The following is a 22,503-nucleotide window of genomic DNA, read 5'->3' as shown; positions in this document are numbered from 1 at the left end:
CACATCCAGTGTGTCTGAGTGTTATGACATTAGAGCACAACCAGTGTGCCTGAGTGTTATGACATTAGAGCACAACCAGTGTGCCTGAGTGTTATGACATTAGAGCACAACCAGTGTGCCTGAGTGTTATGACATTAGAGCACAACCAGTGTGCCTGAGTGTTATGACATTAGAGCACAACCAGTGTGCCTGAGTGTTATGACATTAGAGCACAACCAGTGTGCCTGAGTGTTATGACATTAGAGCACAACCAGTGTGCCTGAGTGTTATGACATTAGAGCACAACCAGTGTGCCTGAGTGTTATGACATTAGAGCACAACCAGTGTGCCTGAGTGTTATGACATTAGAGCACAACCAGTGTGCCTGAGTGTTATGACATTAGAGCACAACCAGTGTGCCTGAGTGTTATGACATTAGAGCACAACCAGTGTGCCTGAGTGTTATGACATTAGAGCACAACCAGTGTGCCTGAGTGTTATGACATTAGAGCACAACCAGTGTGCCTGAGTGTTATGACATTAGAGCACAACCAGTGTGCCTGAGTGTTATGACATTAGAGCACAACCAGTGTGCCTGAGTGTTATGACATTAGAGCACAACCAGTGTGCCTGAGTGTTATGACATTAGAGCACAACCAGTGTGCCGAGTGTTATGACATTAGAGCACAACCAGTGTGCCTGAGTGTTATGACATTAGAGCACAACCAGTGTGCCTGAGTGTTATGACATTAGAGCACAACCAGTGTGCCTGAGTGTTATGACATTAGAGCACAACCAGTGTGCCTGAGTGTTATGACATTAGAGCACATCCAGTGTGCCTGAGTGTTATGACATTAGAGCACAACCAGTGTGTCTGAGTGTTATGACATTAGAGCACAACCAGTGTGCCTGAGTGTTATGACATTAGAGCACAACCAGTGTGTCTGAATGTCATGCCATTAGAGCACAACCAGTGTGCCTGAGTGTTATGACATTAGAGCACAACCAGTGTGTCTGAATGTCATGCCATTAGAGCACAACCAGTGTGCCTGAGTGTTATGACATTAGAGCACAACCAGTGTGCCTGAGTGTTATGACATTAGAGCACAACCAGTGTGTCTGAGTGTTATGACATTAGAGCTCATCAAGTGTGTCTGAGTGTTATGACATTAGAGCACAACCAGTGTGTCTGAGTGTTATGACATTAGAGCTCATCAAGTGTGTCTGAGTGTTATGACATTAGAGCACAACCAGTGTGTCTGAGTGTTATGACATTAGAGCTCATCAAGTGTGTCTGAGTGTTATGACATTAGAGCACAACCAGTGTGTCTGAATGTCATGCCATTAGAGCACATCCAGTGTGTCTGAGTGTTATGACATTAGAGCACATCCAGTGTGCCTGAGTGTTATGACATTAGAGCTCATCAAGTGTGTCTGAGTGTTACGACATTAGAGCACATCCAGTGTGCCTGAGTGTTATGACATTAGAGCACATCCAGTGTGCCTGAGTGTTATGACATTAGAGCACAACCAGTGTGCCTGAGTGTTATGACATTAGAGCACAACCAGTGTGTCTGAGTGTTATGACATTAGAGCACATCCAGTGTGTCTGAGTGTCATGCCATTAGAGCACATCCAGTGTGTCTGAGTGTTATGACATTAGAGCACAACCAGTGTGCCTGAGTGTTATGACATTAGAGCACAACCAGTGTGCCTGAGTGTTATGACATTAGAGCACAACCAGTGTGCCTGAGTGTTATGACATTAGAGCACAACCAGTGTGCCTGAGTGTTATGACATTAGAGCACAACCAGTGTGCCTGAGTGTTATGACATTAGAGCACAACCAGTGTGCCTGAGTGTTATGACATTAGAGCACAACCAGTGTGTCTGAGTGTTATGACATTAGAGCACATCCAGTGTGTCTGAATGTTATGACATTAGAGCACAACCAGTGTGCCTGAGTGTTATGACATTAGAGCACAACCAGTGTGCCTGAGTGTTATGACATTAGAGCACAACCAGTGTGCCTGAGTGTTATGACATTAGAGCACAACCAGTGTGCCTGAGTGTTATGACATTAGAGCACAACCAGTGTGCCTGAGTGTTATGACATTAGAGCACAACCAGTGTGCCTGAGTGTTATGACATTAGAGCACAACCAGTGTGCCTGAGTGTTATGACATTAGAGCACAACCAGTGTGCCTGAGTGTTATGACATTAGAGCACAACCAGTGTGCCTGAGTGTTATGACATTAGAGCACAACCAGTGTGCCTGAGTGTTATGACATTAGAGCACAACCAGTGTGCCTGAGTGTTATGACATTAGAGCACAACCAGTGTGCCTGAGTGTTATGACATTAGAGCACAACCAGTGTGCCTGAGTGTTATGACATTAGAGCACAACCAGTGTGCCTGAGTGTTATGACATTAGAGCACATCCAGTGTGCCTGAGTGTTATGACATTAGAGCACAACCAGTGTGTCTGAGTGTTATGACATTAGAGCACAACCAGTGTGCCTGAGTGTTATGACATTAGAGCACAACCAGTGTGTCTGAATGTCATGCCATTAGAGCACAACCAGTGTGCCTGAGTGTTATGACATTAGAGCACAACCAGTGTGCCTGAGTGTTATGACATTAGAGCACAACCAGTGTGCCTGAGTGTTATGACATTAGAGCTCATCAAGTGTGTCTGAGTGTTATGACATTAGAGCACAACCAGTGTGTCTGAGTGTTATGACATTAGAGCACAACCAGTGTGCCTGAGTGTTATGACATTAGAGCACAACCAGTGTGCCTGAGTGTTATGACATTAGAGCACAACCAGTGTGTCTGAGTGTTATGACATTAGAGCACATCCAGTGTGTCTGAATGTTATGACATTAGAGCACAACCAGTGTGTCTGAATGTTATGACATTAGAGCACAACCAGTGTGCCTGAGTGTTATGACATTAGAGCTCATCAAGTGTGTCTGAGTGTTATGACATTAGAGCACAACCAGTGTGTCTGAATGTTATGACATTAGAGCACAACCAGTGTGTCTGAGTGTTATGACATTAGAGCACAACCAGTGTGCCTGAGTGTTATGACATTAGAGCACAACCAGTGTGTCTGAATGTTATGACATTAGAGCACAACCAGTGTGTCTGAGTGTTATGACATTAGAGCACAACCAGTGTGCCTGAGTGTTATGACATTAGAGCACAACCAGTGTGCCTGAGTGTTATGACATTAGAGCACATCCAGTGTGCCTGAGTGTTATGACATTAGAGCACAACCAGTGTGCCTGAGTGTTATGACATTAGAGCACAACCAGTGTGCCTGAGTGTTATGACATTAGAGCACAACCAGTGTGTCTGAGTGTTATGACATTAGAGCACAACCAGTGTGCCTGAGTGTTATGACATTAGAGCACAACCAGTGTGCCTGAGTGTTATGACATTAGAGCACAACCAGTGTGTCTGAATGTCATGCCATTAGAGCACAACCAGTGTGCCTGAGTGTTATGACATTAGAGCACATCCAGTGTGTCTGAATGTTATGACATTAGAGCACATCCAGTGTGTCTGAATGTCATGCCATTAGAGCACATCCAGTGTGTCTGAATGTCATGACATTAGAGCACATCCAGTGTGTCTGAATGTCATGCCATTAGAGCACATCCAGTGTGTCTGAATGTTATGCCATTAGAGCACATCCAGTGTGCCTGAGTGTTATGACATTAGAGCACATCCAGTGTGCCTGAGTGTTATGACATTAGAGCACAACCAGTGTGTCTGAGTGTTATGACATTAGAGCACAACCAGTGTGCCTGAGTGTTATGACATTAGAGCACAACCAGTGTGCCTGAGTGTTATGACATTAGAGCACAACCAGTGTGCCTGAGTGTTATGACATTAGAGCACATCCAGTGTGCCTGAGTGTTATGACATTAGAGCACAACCAGTGTGTCTGAGTGTTATGACATTAGAGCACAACCAGTGTGCCTGAGTGTTATGACATTAGAGCACAACCAGTGTGCCTGAGTGTTATGACATTAGAGCACATCCAGTGTGTCTGAGTGTTATGACATTAGAGCACATCCAGTGTGTCTGAATGTTATGACATTAGAGCACAACCAGTGTGTCTGAATGTTATGACATTAGAGCACAACCAGTGTGTCTGAGTGTTATGACATTAGAGCTCATCAAGTGTGTCTGAGTGTTATGACATTAGAGCACAACCAGTGTGTCTGAGTGTTATGACATTAGAGCACAACCAGTGTGCCTGAGTGTTATGACATTAGAGCACAACCAGTGTGCCTGAGTGTTATGACATTAGAGCACATCCAGTGTGTCTGAGTGTTATGACATTAGAGCACATCCAGTGTGTCTGAATGTTATGACATTAGAGCACAACCAGTGTGCCTGAGTGTTATGACATTAGAGCACAACCAGTGTGCCTGAGTGTTATGACATTAGAGCACAACCAGTGTGCCTGAGTGTTATGACATTAGAGCACAACCAGTGTGTCTGAATGTTATGACATTAGAGCACAACCAGTGTGCCTGAGTGTTATGACATTAGAGCACAACCAGTGTGCCTGAGTGTTATGACATTAGAGCACAACCAGTGTGTCTGAATGTCATGCCATTAGAGCACATCCAGTGTGCCTGAGTGTTATGACATTAGAGCACATCCAGTGTGCCTGAGTGTTATGACATTAGAGCACAACCAGTGTGCCTGAGTGTTATGACATTAGAGCACAACCAGTGTGTCTGAATGTTATGACATTAGAGCACATCCAGTGTGCCTGAGTGTTATGACATTAGAGCACATCCAGTGTGCCTGAGTGTTATGACATTAGAGCACAACCAGTGTGTCTGAATGTCATGCCATTAGAGCACATCCAGTGTGTCTGAGTGTTATGACATTAGAGCACAACCAGTGTGCCTGAGTGTTATGACATTAGAGCACATCCAGTGTGTCTGAATGTTATGACATTAGAGCTCATCAAGTGTGTCTGAGTGTTATGACATTAGAGCACAACCAGTGTGTCTGAATGTCATGCCATTAGAGCACATCCAGTGTGTCTGAATGTTATGACATTAGAGCACAACCAGTGTGCCTGAGTGTTATGACATTAGAGCACATCCAGTGTGTCTGAATGTCATGCCATTAGAGCACATCCAGTGTGTCTGAATGTTATGACATTAGAGCACAACCAGTGTGTCTGAATGTTATGACATTAGAGCACAACCAGTGTGCCTGAGTGTTATGACATTAGAGCACATCCAGTGTGCCTGAGTGTTATGACATTAGAGCACAACCAGTGTGTCTGAGTGTTATGACATTAGAGCACAACCAGTGTGCCTGAGTGTTATGACATTAGAGCACAACCAGTGTGTCTGAGTGTTATGACATTAGAGCACAACCAGTGTGCCTGAGTGTTATGACATTAGAGCACAACCAGTGTGCCTGAGTGTTATGACATTAGAGCACATCCAGTGTGCCTGAGTGTTATGACATTAGAGCACATCCAGTGTGTCTGAATGTTATGACATTAGAGCACAACCAGTGTGCCTGAGTGTTATGACATTAGAGCACATCCAGTGTGCCTGAGTGTTATGACATTAGAGCACAACCAGTGTGTCTGAGTGTTATGACATTAGAGCACAACCAGTGTGCCTGAGTGTTATGACATTAGAGCACATCCAGTTTGTCTGAGTGTTATGACATTAGAGCACATCCAGTGTGCCTGAGTGTTATGACATTAGAGCACAACCAGTGTGCCTGAGTGTTATGACATTAGAGCACAACCAGTGTGTCTGAGTGTTATGACATTAGAGCACAACCAGTGTGTCTGAGTGTTATGACATTAGAGCACATCCAGTGTGTCTGAATGTCATGCCATTAGAGCACATCCAGTGTGTCTGAGTGTTATGACATTAGAGCACAACCAGTGTGCCTGAGTGTTATGACATTAGAGCACAACCAGTGTGCCTGAGTGTTATGACATTAGAGCACATCCAGTGTGTCTGAGTGTTATGACATTAGAGCACAACCAGTGTGCCTGAGTGTTATGACATTAGAGCACAACCAGTGTGCCTGAGTGTTATGACATTAGAGCACAACCAGTGTGCCTGAGTGTTATGACATTAGAGCACAACCAGTGTGTCTGAGTGATATGACATTAGAGCACATCCAGTGTGTCTGAATGTTATGACATTAGAGCACAACCAGTGTGCCTGAGTGTTATGACATTAGAGCACAACCAGTGTGCCTGAGTGTTATGACATTAGAGCACAACCAGTGTGCCTGAGTGTTATGACATTAGAGCACAACCAGTGTGCCTGAGTGTTATGACATTAGAGCACAACCAGTGTGCCTGAGTGTTATGACATTAGAGCACAACCAGTGTGCCTGAGTGTTATGACATTAGAGCACAACCAGTGTGCCTGAGTGTTATGACATTAGAGCACAACCAGTGTGCCTGAGTGTTATGACATTAGAGCACAACCAGTGTGCCTGAGTGTTATGACATTAGAGCACAACCAGTGTGCCTGAGTGTTATGACATTAGAGCACAACCAGTGTGCCTGAGTGTTATGACATTAGAGCACAACCAGTGTGCCTGAGTGTTATGACATTAGAGCACAACCAGTGTGCCTGAGTGTTATGACATTAGAGCACAACCAGTGTGCCTGAGTGTTATGACATTAGAGCACAACCAGTGTGCCTGAGTGTTATGACATTAGAGCACAACCAGTGTGCCGAGTGTTATGACATTAGAGCACAACCAGTGTGCCTGAGTGTTATGACATTAGAGCACAACCAGTGTGCCTGAGTGTTATGACATTAGAGCACAACCAGTGTGCCTGAGTGTTATGACATTAGAGCACAACCAGTGTGCCTGAGTGTTATGACATTAGAGCACATCCAGTGTGCCTGAGTGTTATGACATTAGAGCACAACCAGTGTGTCTGAGTGTTATGACATTAGAGCACAACCAGTGTGCCTGAGTGTTATGACATTAGAGCACAACCAGTGTGTCTGAATGTCATGCCATTAGAGCACAACCAGTGTGCCTGAGTGTTATGACATTAGAGCACAACCAGTGTGTCTGAATGTCATGCCATTAGAGCACAACCAGTGTGCCTGAGTGTTATGACATTAGAGCACAACCAGTGTGCCTGAGTGTTATGACATTAGAGCACAACCAGTGTGTCTGAGTGTTATGACATTAGAGCTCATCAAGTGTGTCTGAGTGTTATGACATTAGAGCACAACCAGTGTGTCTGAGTGTTATGACATTAGAGCTCATCAAGTGTGTCTGAGTGTTATGACATTAGAGCACAACCAGTGTGTCTGAGTGTTATGACATTAGAGCTCATCAAGTGTGTCTGAGTGTTATGACATTAGAGCACAACCAGTGTGTCTGAATGTCATGCCATTAGAGCACATCCAGTGTGTCTGAGTGTTATGACATTAGAGCACATCCAGTGTGCCTGAGTGTTATGACATTAGAGCTCATCAAGTGTGTCTGAGTGTTACGACATTAGAGCACATCCAGTGTGCCTGAGTGTTATGACATTAGAGCACATCCAGTGTGCCTGAGTGTTATGACATTAGAGCACAACCAGTGTGCCTGAGTGTTATGACATTAGAGCACAACCAGTGTGTCTGAGTGTTATGACATTAGAGCACATCCAGTGTGTCTGAGTGTCATGCCATTAGAGCACATCCAGTGTGTCTGAGTGTTATGACATTAGAGCACAACCAGTGTGCCTGAGTGTTATGACATTAGAGCACAACCAGTGTGCCTGAGTGTTATGACATTAGAGCACAACCAGTGTGCCTGAGTGTTATGACATTAGAGCACAACCAGTGTGCCTGAGTGTTATGACATTAGAGCACAACCAGTGTGCCTGAGTGTTATGACATTAGAGCACAACCAGTGTGCCTGAGTGTTATGACATTAGAGCACAACCAGTGTGTCTGAGTGTTATGACATTAGAGCACATCCAGTGTGTCTGAATGTTATGACATTAGAGCACAACCAGTGTGCCTGAGTGTTATGACATTAGAGCACAACCAGTGTGCCTGAGTGTTATGACATTAGAGCACAACCAGTGTGCCTGAGTGTTATGACATTAGAGCACAACCAGTGTGCCTGAGTGTTATGACATTAGAGCACAACCAGTGTGCCTGAGTGTTATGACATTAGAGCACAACCAGTGTGCCTGAGTGTTATGACATTAGAGCACAACCAGTGTGCCTGAGTGTTATGACATTAGAGCACAACCAGTGTGCCTGAGTGTTATGACATTAGAGCACAACCAGTGTGCCTGAGTGTTATGACATTAGAGCACAACCAGTGTGCCTGAGTGTTATGACATTAGAGCACAACCAGTGTGCCTGAGTGTTATGACATTAGAGCACAACCAGTGTGCCTGAGTGTTATGACATTAGAGCACAACCAGTGTGCCTGAGTGTTATGACATTAGAGCACAACCAGTGTGCCTGAGTGTTATGACATTAGAGCACATCCAGTGTGCCTGAGTGTTATGACATTAGAGCACAACCAGTGTGTCTGAGTGTTATGACATTAGAGCACAACCAGTGTGCCTGAGTGTTATGACATTAGAGCACAACCAGTGTGTCTGAATGTCATGCCATTAGAGCACAACCAGTGTGCCTGAGTGTTATGACATTAGAGCACAACCAGTGTGCCTGAGTGTTATGACATTAGAGCACATCCAGTGTGTCTGAGTGTTATGACATTAGAGCTCATCAAGTGTGTCTGAGTGTTATGACATTAGAGCACATCCAGTGTGTCTGAATGTCATGCCATTAGAGCACATCCAGTGTGTCTGAGTGTTATGACATTAGAGCTCATCAAGTGTGTCTGAGTGTTACGACATTAGAGCACATCCAGTGTGCCTGAGTGTTATGACATTAGAGCTCATCAAGTGTGTCTGAGTGTTATGACATTAGAGCACAACCAGTGTGTCTGAATGTCATGCCATTAGAGCACATCCAGTGTGTCTGAGTGTTATGACATTAGAGCACAACCAGTGTGCCTGAGTGTTATGACATTAGAGCTCATCAAGTGTGCCTGAGTGTTATGACATTAGAGCTCATCAAGTGTGTCTGAGTGTTATGACATTAGAGCACAACCAGTGTGCCTGAGTGTTATGACATTAGAGCACAACCAGTGTGCCTGAGTGTTATGACATTAGAGCACAACCAGTGTGTCTGAGTGTTATGACATTAGAGCACAACCAGTGTGTCTGAGTGTTATGACATTAGAGCACATCCAGTGTGCCTGAGTGTTATGACATTAGAGCACAACCAGTGTGCCTGAGTGTTATGACATTAGAGCACAACCAGTGTGCCTGAGTGTTATGACATTAGAGCACAACCAGTGTGCCTGAGTGTTATGACATTAGAGCACAACCAGTGTGCCTGAGTGTTATGACATTAGAGCACAACCAGTGTGCCTGAGTGTTATGACATTAGAGCACAACCAGTGTGTCTGAATGTTATGACATTAGAGCACAACCAGTGTGCCTGAGTGTTATGACATTAGAGCACATCCAGTGTGCCTGAGTGTTATGACATTAGAGCACATCCAGTGTGTCTGAATGTTATGACATTAGAGCACATCCAGTGTGTCTGAATGTTATGACATTAGAGCACAACCAGTGTGTCTGAGTGTTATGACATTAGAGCACAACCAGTGTGTCTTGAGTGTTATGAAAGGTGTTGCTCTAGGGTTAATTGTGCTACAGTAGCACTGTCTGGTCCAGTGAGGAAAACAATGGCAAGCTACCTCACTCCACATGTTACCTAGTATGCATCATTTTGGTGTTGCTCTTTGAGGATCCAACCAGCCGATTACTTAACAGACAGAGACACAAGATATAAATCAGAAACTTATTAAAATTATTTGGTTCTAATAAGATGTCTTGAACTAATAAAACATGAAAACAAATAAAGACTAATACAATTAAAAGAATGTTGTATAATGATGTTGACAATATAAAAATATTTTTATTCAAGTAATTTAATTTAATTTAATTTAATGCCCTCAGAACATTCAATGCTTCTTCTGTTTCAGCAGTTGTCAAATACAATTCTCCAGTCTTCTTGAGAGCTTAGGTCTCTGCCTGTCAGAACATAAACACTAATCAAGTGCTTGGAAAGTATAGCAACCTTAAACTACTATACAAAGCAGCTAATGGTTTATTTAGATCAACTGAATTAATTCCCTGCTTCCCCTTTCACGTCCCTTCCCATACCACCAGAATGAAGACCAACTCCCGCCTTTCTCTTGCCCACGAACCAATTGTTATCCATATTCTAGTCTTGTACAATATCTTATCTCTCAGCATGAACCTAGGTATCATCTTACCATATCCTTCCTTCTTCCATGATATCTCTTACATAACTTGTCTTCATTCTTTTTCTTCTCATTTTCCCGAACCTTTCATTCTCTGTCTCTTCTGTTGTATTTATGTTAATTTTCCTTTTTTTTATGTCACTGTTTATATAAATATGTAAAATACAGAGTTGTTATTGCTTTGTGCTTGTACACATTTTGTTTATCTTTGTATATTTTTCATTTTAAATTAATTGTTACTAAAAAAATAAATTTCCTTACTTCAAACATTCATATAGGCATTAAAATGGTGTTTTTGAAGACTTTGGTCCAGAGTATGGCATTGTATGGAACTGAAATGTGGCAATTACTAGCATTGAAAGGAAGAGAATGGAAAATTTTTAAATGTTGTGTTACAGAGGGAAAGAGAAAATCCACAAGGGATAGCTGCCCTAGAACGAGGGGTACCGTATGGTAACAGCATCGAAGAGGTAGTAATTTTCACACTATTTATCTCAGGAAGCTTGGTAAGATGAGTAGATTGACTCACAGATGATAAGATTCTGAATTGAATTGGTGAGACGAGTATGATTTGATGAGAAGAAGAAATAAAATGACATGACAAGCAGATTAGAGTGGATGTAGTAGTTATGTAGAAATTAAAAGGTTATACAGGATACAGTGCATGGAGAACTCCACCAAACCAGTCTACAGATTAATGATCCAACCACCACCACCTCTTGTACATAAGAGATTTATTACAGATCTTTATTTGGTGCTATACTGTTTCAGACAAAAAATAAAAAATAAAGGAAAACATAATTTTATAATATGCAGATGGGCATATACATAGGAAACAGTACACTGGTATTAAATCACAGTGAATTACTCTTTAGCAAAGTAGCCCCCACTAGGTAGTCCTTCATGTCTGGGAGAGGGATGAGCTGCATTTGAGCAAGTGAGTGTACTTTTCTCTCCTCTTCATCACAGAGGATCAACTTACAAGGGAAATTCCACTTCTTAAACACAGGTCTTGGATCCACCAACCCCTGTCACAACCTATTCAGACAATTCCATTTTGTCCAGGTCTCTGTGAGATTTTCAGAAGGATCTACCCACCCAGCAAAGTGAGGACTTCTAGTCCTCCAGGATGTCAACCTTGACAATTGAGGTGAATCCGTAAGGCATTCGATCACACTTGGGTAACTTCTCCTAGACTTCAGCCACTGATGGGCAGGTTGATACTTGTGTATTATGTGTGCTTGTGACAGCTGCTGCAGATCTGCCTCGTCATGGGATTCAAACCAGCTAACCAAAGAGATAGACCATGGAGACGTGACACCTGGACACCAAGTGGGCTCAAGAGGATAGTTGCTGCACTTGGCCAAGCTAGAGGAGGGCCTACACAATACTAGACCCCTATCCCATGACTTTTGGCATATTAGTGTACATTATAAAAGAATCCTATTTTTAACAGCTTATGTTTAATGAGAACTTTATCTCCTTTTGTTGCAGGTACAAAAAGAACCTGAAGGCATTTTATATTGTTCATCCTACATTCTGGACCAAGGTGAGTTCTGCCTCTAAAGATTTAGTGTTAGCGAGTCTTACATTGTTTGCTATGAAATAGCTTGGTCTCTTCAATCAATCAATCAATCACTACTGATCTGCATTTGGGGCAGCCGTCCAGGTGGCAGATTCCCTATATGTTGTTTTCCTAGCCTTTTCTTAAATGATTGCAAAGAAATTGGAAATTTATTGAACATCTCCCCTGGTAAGTTATTTTAATCCCTACCTCCCCTTCCTGTAAATGAATATTTGCTCAAATTTGTCCTCTTGAATTCCAACTTTATCTTCATATTGTGATCTCTCCTACTTTTAAAGACACCACTCAAACTTGTTTGTCTACTGATGTCATTCCACGCCATCTCTCCACTGACAGCCCAGAACATACCACTTAATAATACCAATATAAATGGTCTGTTATTGGACATTATAAATTCTCCAGCTAACTCATTCCTGGTTGCCAGCATTTTGCCCCTGTCTGTTAAGTTGGGCTCATCAGTTGGTACATAGCACACCCATCAAGACGCATGGCTTTTGCATACTGTGGAGGCCACTGTGTAGGCTACTGGGAGCTACCGGCAATGGCAATGCACTATGAGAGACTTGTCTCATTACTAAAAATTGATGCCTGCTTGGTCATCAGATGATATAGATGTTGATTCCCATAGGGAACCTAAAATATTTGTCCCAAATGAGTAAATTTATAATGGTATTAATATAAATGATCTGTTATTGGATGTTATACATTTTTCAGCTAACTCATTCCTGGTTGCCTGCATTTCGCCCCATGTGCTAAGTTACGCTCATCAGTTAGTACATAGCATACCCACCAAGACGCATGGCTAGTGTATACCATGGAGGCCACTGCGTAGGCTACTTGGAGCCACAGGTCGTGCCAATGCACTATGAGAGACTTTGTCTCATTACCAAAAATTGATGCCTGCTTGGCCATAAGATGATATAGATGTTGATTCCCATATTTCATGTGCAGAGATCTGTACCCTTTAATTACAATCATATTTGTGTGATTACCCCAATGAAGATCTTCCCTCATTTAACACCTAGGTACTTGCAATGATCCCCAAAAGAAACTTTCACCCCATCAATGCAATAATTAAAACTGAGAGGACTTTTCCTATCTGTGAAACTCACAACCTGACTTTTAATCCTGTTTATCATCACACCATTTTGCCTACTGTCTTTCTCACATCATTATCAAGGTCATTTTACATTTGCTCACAGTCTTGTAACTTATTTATTACTCTGTTCAGAATAACATCATCTGCAAAAGCCTTATTATTGATTCCACTTCTTTACACATATCATTGATATATATAAGAAAACATACAGGTCCAATAATACTGCCTTGAGGAATTCCCCTCTTAATCTGTTTTCTAGAAATATAGCCACCCATTCAGTCACTCTTTTGTCAAGTCCAATTGCACTCATTTTTGCCAGTAGTCTCCCATGATCTACCATATCAAGTCTCTTAGATAGGCCAATCACGATACAATCCAGTTGACTTCCTGAATCCAGGATATCTGCTATCTTGCTGGAATCCTACAAGTTGAGCTTCAGTGGAATAACCTTTCCTAAACCCAAATTGCATTCTATCAAACCAGTTATTAATTTTGCAAACATGTCTAATATAATCAGAAAGGAAGTTTTTCCAAAGCTTACATGTAAAGCATGTCAAACTGACTGGCCTGTAATTTTCAGCTTTATGTCTATTACTTTTTGTTTTATACATAGGGGCTACTACAGCAACTCTCCATTCATTTGGTATAGCTCCTTCATGCAAACAATAATAAAATAAGTACTTCAGATATGGTACTATATCCCAACCCATAGTCTTCAGTATATCGCCTGAAACCTTATAAATTCCAACTGCTTTTCTAGTTTTCAACTTTTGTATCTTATTGTAAATATCATTGTCGTCATGGGTATATTTTAATACTTCTTTAATATTAGTCACCTCCTCTATCTGGACATTATCCTTGTAACCAACAATCTTTACATACTGCTGACTGAATACTTCTGCTTTTAAAGATCCTCGCATACACACTCCACTTGTTCATTAATGATTCCTGTAATGTCCTTCTTGGAACCTGTTTCTGCCTTAAAGTACCTATACATACTCTTCCATTTTTCACTAAAATTCGTATGACCGGGCGAGTTGGCTGTGCGGTTAGAGGAGTGCGGCTGTGAGCTTGCATCTGGGAGATAGTGGGTTCGAATCCCACTGTCGGCAGCCCTGAAGATGGTTTTCCGTGGTTTCCCATTTTCACATCAGGCAAATGCTGGGGCTGTACCTTAATTAAGGCCATGGCCGCTTCCTTCCAACTCCTAGGCGTTTCCTATCCCATCGTCGCCATAAGACCTATCTGTTTCGGTGCGACGTAAAGCCAATAGTAAAGAAAAAAATCCGTATGACCACCAGTTATGCTTGCCATCATGTTATCCTTAGCTGACTTCTTTGCTAGATTAAATTTCCTGGCAGTTCCTTCAATTTCTCCTTACTTCCACAGCCATTTCTAACTCTATTTCTTTCCAACCTGCACTTCCTTCTTAGTCTCTTTACTTCTCTGTTATAATATAGTGGATCTTTACCATTCCTTACCACCTTTAAAGGTACAAACCTTTTTTTCACATTCCTTAATAATTGCTAGAAAAGGCATTCAATAATGTTTATTGGACCAAGTTATTTAAGATTCTGAAGGTGATTGGGATCAGATACCGAGAACGAAGAATTATCTACAATCTGTATAAAAATAAGTGCAGTGATAAGAATCGAGGGCTTTGAAAAAGAAGCAGCAATCCAGAAAGGAGTGAGGCAAGGCTGCAGTTTGTCCCCCCTCCTTTTCAGTGTTTGCATAGAACAGGCAGTAAAGGAAATCAAAGGGGAATTTGGAAAGGGAATCATAGTCCAAGGAGAGGAAATCAAAACCTTGAAATTTGCCGATGATATTGTTATTTTATCTGAGACTGCAGAAGATCTCGAGAAGCTGCTGAATGGTATGGAGGAAGTCTTGGGTAAGGAGTACAAGATGAAAATAAATAAGTCCAAAACAAAAGTAACGGTGTGCAGTCGAATGAAGGCAGGTAATGCAGAATATGTTAAATTAGGAAATGAAGTCTTAAAGGAAGTAGATGAATATTGTTACTTGGGTAGTAAAATAACTAATGATGGCATAAGTAAGGAGGACATAAAACGCAGATTAGCACAAGCAAGGAAGAGCTTTCTTAAGAAAAGAAATTTGCTCACTTCAAACATTGAAATAGAAATTAGAAAGATGTTTTTGAAGACTTTTATGTGGAGCGTGGCATTGTATGTAAGTGAAACATGGACGATAACTAGCTCAGAAGGAAAGAGAATAGAAGCTTTTGAAATGTGGTGTTACAGAAGAATGCTGAAGGTGAGATGGATAGATCGAATCACAAATGAAGAGGGTACTGAATCGAATTGGCGAGAGGAGATCGATTTGGCTAAATTTGACGAGAAGATAGAATGATAGGACACATCTTAAGACATCCAGGACTTGTACAGTTGATTTTTGAGGGAAGTGTAGGTGGTAAGAACGGTAGGGGTAGACCAAGATATGAATATGACAAGCAGATTAGAGCAGATGTAGGATGTGGTAGTTACATAGAAATGAAAAGGTTAGCACAGGATAGGGTGGCATGGAAGCTGCATCAAACCAGTCTATGGACTGATGACTCAAACAACCACAACAATTGCTTTAAACCCATCCCAGAGTCTGTTTCCATTTTTATTTACTGTTTTCCACCGATCATAGTTACTTTTTAAAAACTCCCTCATACCTGTTTTATCAGCCATATGGTACTGCCTAATAGTCCTAATTTTAATACCTTCCTTTCTTTCACATTTATTTTTAACTACCACAAAAATAGCTTCGTGATCACTAATACCATCTATTATTTTGGTTTCTCTGTAGAGCTAATCTGGTTTTACCAGCACCACATCCAGAATATTCTTCCCTCTAGTTAGTTCCATCACTTTCTGAATCAGATACCCTTCCCATATTAACTTATTTGCCATTTGTTGATCATGCTTCCTGTCGTTTGTATTACCTTCCCAATTGACATTTGGTCAATTGAGATCACCCGCTATAATCACGTTCCTTTCCTTATAGTTTCCAACATAGCTGATTATCTTATCAAATAATTCTGAATCAGTGTCAGCACTACCCTTTCCCGGTATGTACACTCCAAAGACATCAAGTTGCCTATTATCTTTACAGATGAGCCTTACACCTAGAATTTCATGTTCATGTTCAACTTCATGTCTTTATTCCTCCCAACGTTACACTTATGTACTGATTGGTCTATAGCCCTGAAGAGCCCTGAAGAACAAGAAAGTATCATTGCATGGGTTGCTCTATTGATCTAACAAAAATGCACAACGTGGGGACTGCTGGGTGGAAATGAGGTTAGAGTATTGAGTCTTATAATTTGTAACAGGTTGAAAAACTGTTATGCCTTTCAGCGTTCAGTCTGCAAGCCTCTGTGAATTTACTAAACATTGCCACAATCCTCAATTTACAACTAGTGTTGTGGCCTCATTTAGTTCTATACCTCTTATCTTTAAATCGTCAGAAACCGAGTCTAACCATCGTTGTCTTGGTCTACCTCTACTTCTTTTACCCTCCATAGCAGAGTCCATTATTCTCCTAGGTAACCTATCCTCCTCCATTCGCCTCACATGACCCCACCACCGAAGCCGGTTTATGCGTACAGCTTCATCCATCGAGTTCATTCCTAAATTAGCCTTTATCTCCTCATTCTGAGTACCCTCCTGCCATTGTTCCTGCCTGTTTGTCCCAGCAATCATTCTTGCTACTTTCATGTCTGTTACTTCTAACTTATGAATAAGGTATCCTGAGTCCACCCAGCTTTCGCTCCGTAAAGCAAAGTTGGTCTGAAAACAGACCGATGTAAAGATAGTTTCGTCTGGGAGCTGAGTTCCTTCTTACAGAATACTGTTGATCGCAGCTGCGAGCTCACTGCATTAGCTTTACGACACCTTGATTCAATCTCACTTACTATATTACCATCCTGGGAGAACACACAACCTAAATACTTGAAATTATCGACCTGTTCTAGCTTTGTATCACCGATCTGACATTCAATTCTGTTGAATTTCTTACCTACTGACGTCAATTTAGTCTTCGAGAGGCTAATTTTCATACCATACTCATTGCACCTATTTTCTAGTTCCAAGATATTAGACTGTAGGCTTTCGGCACAATCTGCCATTAAGACCAAATCGTCAGCATAGGCCAGACTGCTTACTACAGCCTTGTCTAACTCCTGTAAGTACCCTGAACCAAGAACTCATTAACCATCAATTCTCACTGAAGCCCAATTGTCAACATAAATGCCTTTGATTGCTTTTAATAATCTGCCTTTAATTCCATAGTCCCCCAGTATGGCGAACATCTTTTCCCTCGGTACCCTATCATATGCTTTCTCTAGATCTACAAAACATAAACATAACTGCCCATTCCTCTCGTAGCATTTTTCAATTACCTGGCGCATACTGAAAATCTGATCCTGACACTCTCTCTGTGGTCTGAAACCACACTGGTTTTCATCCAGCTTCCTCTCAACAACTGATCGCACCCTCCCTTCCAAGATGGCAGTGAATACTTTGCCTCGATAGTTGTTGCAATCCTTCCTGTTCCCTTGCTTATAGATAGGTGCAATTACTGCTTTTGCCCAATCTGAAGGTACCTTACCAACACTCCATGCTAATTTTACTACTCTATGAAGCCATTTCATCCCTGCCTTCTCTCTATACTTCACCATTTCAGGTCTAATTTAATCTATTCCTGTTGCCTTATGACAATGGAGTTTATTTACCATCCTTTCCACTTCCTCAAGCATAATTTCACCAACACCACCAGGATGATTTCCTTTTACATTGAGAAGATGTTCAAAATATTCCCTCCACCTCTCCAGTGATTCCCTGGGATCTATTATGAGTTCACCTGAATTACTCAAAACACTGCTCATTTCCTTTTTCCCTCCCTTCCTAAGATTCTTTATTACTGTCCAGAAAGGTTTCCCTGCTGCTTGACCTAGCCTTTCCAGGTTGTTACCAAAATCTTCCCAGGACTTCTTTTTGGATTCAACAACTATTTGTTTTGCTCTGTTTCTTTCATTTATGTACAAATTCCTGTCTGCCTTGGCCCTTGTTTGGAGCCATTTCTGATAAGCCTTCTTTTTATGTTTACAAGCTATTCTCACTTCATCATTCCACCAAGATGTTTGCCTTTTCCCATCTTTACACACAATTGTTCCTAGGCATTCCCTTGCTGTTTCTACTACAGCGTCCCATTCACTTTCTATATCCTGAACCTGCTTACTGTCTACTGTTCGAAACTTCTCACTAATCATATCCATGTACTTCCGTCTAATGTTCTCGTCTTGGAGATTTTCTACCCTTATTCGTTTGCAGACAGATTTCACTTTCTCTACTCTAGGCCTAGAGATACTTAGTTCACTACAGATCAGATAGTGGTCTGTATCATCGAAAAATCAGCGGAAAACTCGTACATTCCTAACAGATTTCCTGAATTCGAAGTCTGTTAAGATATAGTCTATTATGGATCTGGTACCCCTAGCCTCCCATGTGTAGCGGTGAATAGCCTTATGCTTGAAGAATGTATTCATAACAGCTAAACCCATACTAGCACAGAAGTCCAGCAAACGCTTCCCATTCCCATTAGCTTCCATATCTTCCCCACATTTACCAATCACCCTTTCGTATCCTTCAGTTCTATTCCCAACTCTCGCATTGAAATCGCCCATTAGCACTATTCTATCCTTGCTGTTGACGCTGACCACGATGTCACTCAATGCTTCATAAAACTTGTCAACTTCATCCTCATCTGCACCCTCACATGGTGAATACATGGACACAATTCTAGTCCTAATTCCTCCAACTGACAAATCTACCCACATCATTCGCTCATTTATGTACCTAACAGAAACTATGTTGCGTGCAATGGTATTCCTGATAAAGAGCCCTACCCCAGACTCTGCCCTTCTCTTTCTAACACCCGTCAAGTACACTTTATAATCTCCTATCTTTCCTCATTATCTCCCCTTACCCGAATATCACTTACTCCTAGCACATCCAGATGCATCCTCTTTGCTGACTCAGCTTGTTCTACTTTCTTTCTTCCATAAGCCCCATTAATATTGATAGCTCCCCATCGAATTCCATTTCGTTCGCCAAGTTGTTTCCAAGGAGTCCCTCGCCTATCAAATGGGAGTGGGACTCTGTTACTCCCATAGGTCCGAGGCTTGCTTAAAATGTTCTGAGCTCGGTAGATTCATGAAGCAGGATGCTACCCTACTTGCACATAGTCCAAGTGAGGATCTCTCCTCTAACGGGTTATGGACCACCGGTGAATTGAATAGTCCTAGCCACCTGAGCACAAGGAGGGCCAGGACTCAGAATATGTCCGAGATGCCTACTCCCATTCCATAGTAACTGGTATCCCGACTCTCAGGACCACTTACTAGGCCACTCAGCCGTTGCCCATGGTTCACGAACTAAGACGTGACTACAGTAACCCACAAACATGAACCATTAAGTGACCATAATTTCAGGGAACTGGAGACTGAAAGGGTTTGTTAGTTTCTTTCTATAGAATACCTACATGGATAAGATGGCCTCCTTCTTCTTTTTCTTCATTTCCCTTTCCCAGTCCTCTTGGTCGGGCTGTGAATCAAGTTCCTCCACAGTTTCCTATTTTTCACATTTTCCCCAGATCAAGAACACCAGGAACTGCGCGTCGCTTTTGGGGGACGCCCTAACTATTTCCAAGACCTCAGCTTTCTCTCAATCATTTTATAGGCTATTAGTACGATGGGCTCACCACACCCGAAGGCGTTTTATACCCACTGCCAGGATTTTTTCAGGCCGCCCCTAACATGGAGTGCAGACGCTGCTAGATGGACTTCTGTGGTAACTTATTATCTCCACCAAGGGACCATCAGCACTCCTAAACAGCCTCTTCTACACAATTTTACTTGTATTTATCCCCAACTGCAGGGCTGCCACTTCTGCTATTTCCACCTTACCAAAGTCCACCTTCTCTGCTGTAGATGCCGTTGAGGTCTTCACTCGTTACACTGAGCTGGGACCCTTACCAGATTTTACACACCAGGTCAGTGTGCTCTGGGACTCACTCCCTGGGTAGGACTGCCTCTGAAGAGGGTCCCTACCTGCAACCTGCCAGGAAGATGACCATCTCTCCAAAGAGAATGACTTATCGTATAAAGAATGAACAGATCTGAATAAACCTTCACAGATCCTATGGAGAAAAGACTAAGGGCAGGTTTGAGCAAGGTAAAAGAATGAAAAGGACAAGAAGAGTATGTGCTTATATGGAAAACAGACCAACCAGCAGAAGATCAGTAGGAAGCCCGAGGAAAACATGGAAGGACTAACTGGGGAGAGATGTGCAGAGCAGAGGATGGAACTGGGTATTTGTTATAGGCAATGAAACCTACTAGGATGGGCCTCATTTACATCCACCTTATCCGTCATGATGATGATGATTGTGCATACAAATGTTTCATCACCATATTTTAAATAAATATATGGTATTCCAGAAACAAAAATTCTGCTGCACATTCAGTTATTGACAAAAATACCTTTATTAGAAAACTGGCAGTTTTCAGTGCAAATTCAAGGTTTTCCCCAATTTTTCGAATTCCCAGTTTTCAAGAGCAATTCCATTTATTTGGCAGTTTTCCAAATTGGTTGTTCATATGAAGAACTAGCAGAAATACCCGTTCTTCGTATGGGTTATCAGAAACTGGCTTTAGTTACTCATACTATCGGTGTGACTGACTTCATTAGATATTTATATCACTGGTGTATTTACTTAAGTACGTAGGAATTATTTGTCATGTTTGGAATTATAGTGTAAGTATCTTCTCCTTTTCTTCATGGGGGCCTCTAAATATTAGTTCCTAATTAGCGTCGACTTCTAAGATCTTTTGCTACCATGTTTTTTCTTCATTCCCACCTAGATATACCTGCTCCCTTCACAGAGCTGCAGGTTTAGAGTAAGTATACTTCCGCTATATAGTACCACAAATATAAATATTATTGAATGTATTTGTTTGATCCGACATTTCGTAACTATTACAAATGATCAAGGAAATACGCGATGCATAAAAGAAACTACTATAATTATAATCCTCGGGGCTTGTCACTCATGTCGCACATCATATAATGAATCTGAGTATGAATGTTGAGAAATTTCTTCAAGTCAAGGGCAATTGTGTACAGTATATAGGTTGTTTTCATGGTTACAATGATCGTAAAAGTGGACCAAAATATCGGCACTAATAACATCAGTTATCCTACTACTCCATGGTTTGATAGAAAATACCTTAAACTATAGGTAACAGACTCCACAAATGCTGAAACCAAAGCCAGTACGTAAAAACGGAGGCCCGTCGGCAACCGCTGGTCACTGTACTACCGAGATCTCCGGGGCTATTATTTTTATACTTCACTCCCTTTCCATCCCCGCCCAAAGGAGTGCTATGAGCGTCTTACACAACAGTTTATTTTTTCCAGATAGTAAGTCGTGTGTGTATCAGTTTTGTTTGGCAGCTATGCCCAAACATCGTGCATAATCTAGCTGCTGTAGAATCCTAGAGCTGACGTTGCCATGGTTATGGCCGTTCGTTTCTTTATCCGATTTCTAGAGCAGGGGTAGTGTGATTCCAATATCTCCATAACGGTTGGTTTTAGCGCCTTCAAACATGGTTTTCGAACCCAAAGGGTTTACCGAGTTTTGTTCTTTGCATCAAGGGGCTTAAAATGAGCTTTCTCTCGTCATTGTACGACAAATTCAAATTCGCCTATATTAACCTATTATTTTAATATTTTTATATCTCCCCTTGTTGCCAACCCCCTCTCAAATTGTTTTGAAAATAATATACAGCCCATATTACTCACTGGCAATGTAGCTTTCTACAGGTGAAGTAATTTTTAAAATCGGTTCAGTAGTGTTTGAGTCTATCCGTTACAAACAAATATACAAATTTTTCCTCTTTATAATATTAGTATAGAAGTATAAATTACATCCCTACACATACGGTTGCCGTCAGGAAGGGCATCCAGCCGTAAAACAGGGTTTAATCCACATGTGCGACACAGTTCGCACCCGCAACCTCACAGGTGTGGGTAAAGCGATAGAAGAAGATACTCATTTTTAAAAAATTCACCCGCTTTTTTATTCTTTTCACCCCCTTAAGTGGATTTTCCAAAAAGAGTGTGTTCATTTTTAAAGGAGATTCCAAGTACAAATTTTAAAGTCTGTAACATCATCTTTTTTGAGATATATGTATCCTCATATAAATAATTCAAAACTCCTTCCTCACTTTCTTTCACCCCCCCCCCCCCCCTCCCTTAAGTGGATTTTCTGAAAATGAATATTTGTGTTCTTTTATTTTTAAAGAGGATTCGAAATATCAATTTTCATGCCTGTAACATGTTAAGTTTTTGTGATTTATTGTAGATAATTTCGCTGCTGTAGAA

At 41.6% G+C, this 22,503-nt stretch overlaps 1 protein-coding gene across 3 annotated transcripts in view; it reads left to right on the top strand.

The window, feature by feature from the left end:
* Gdap2 (ganglioside induced differentiation associated protein 2) overlaps nt 1–22,503 on the top strand; it is a 1,140,014-nt gene that overhangs the window by 1,100,367 nt on the left and 17,144 nt on the right. For all 3 annotated transcript variants that reach the window (XM_068225213.1, XM_068225211.1, XM_068225212.1), the window contains one exon: nt 11,859–11,913. In XM_068225213.1, the coding sequence (XP_068081314.1) occupies nt 11,859–11,913 (55 nt within the window). The remainder of the gene's footprint in view (nt 1–11,858; nt 11,914–22,503) is intronic.

This window comes from Anabrus simplex, chromosome 1 (assembly GCF_040414725.1).
Source record: "Anabrus simplex isolate iqAnaSimp1 chromosome 1, ASM4041472v1, whole genome shotgun sequence".
In the NCBI taxonomy this organism is placed as follows: Eukaryota; Metazoa; Arthropoda; class Insecta; order Orthoptera; family Tettigoniidae; genus Anabrus; species Anabrus simplex.
This window is presented reverse-complemented; position numbering and strand designations above follow the sequence as displayed.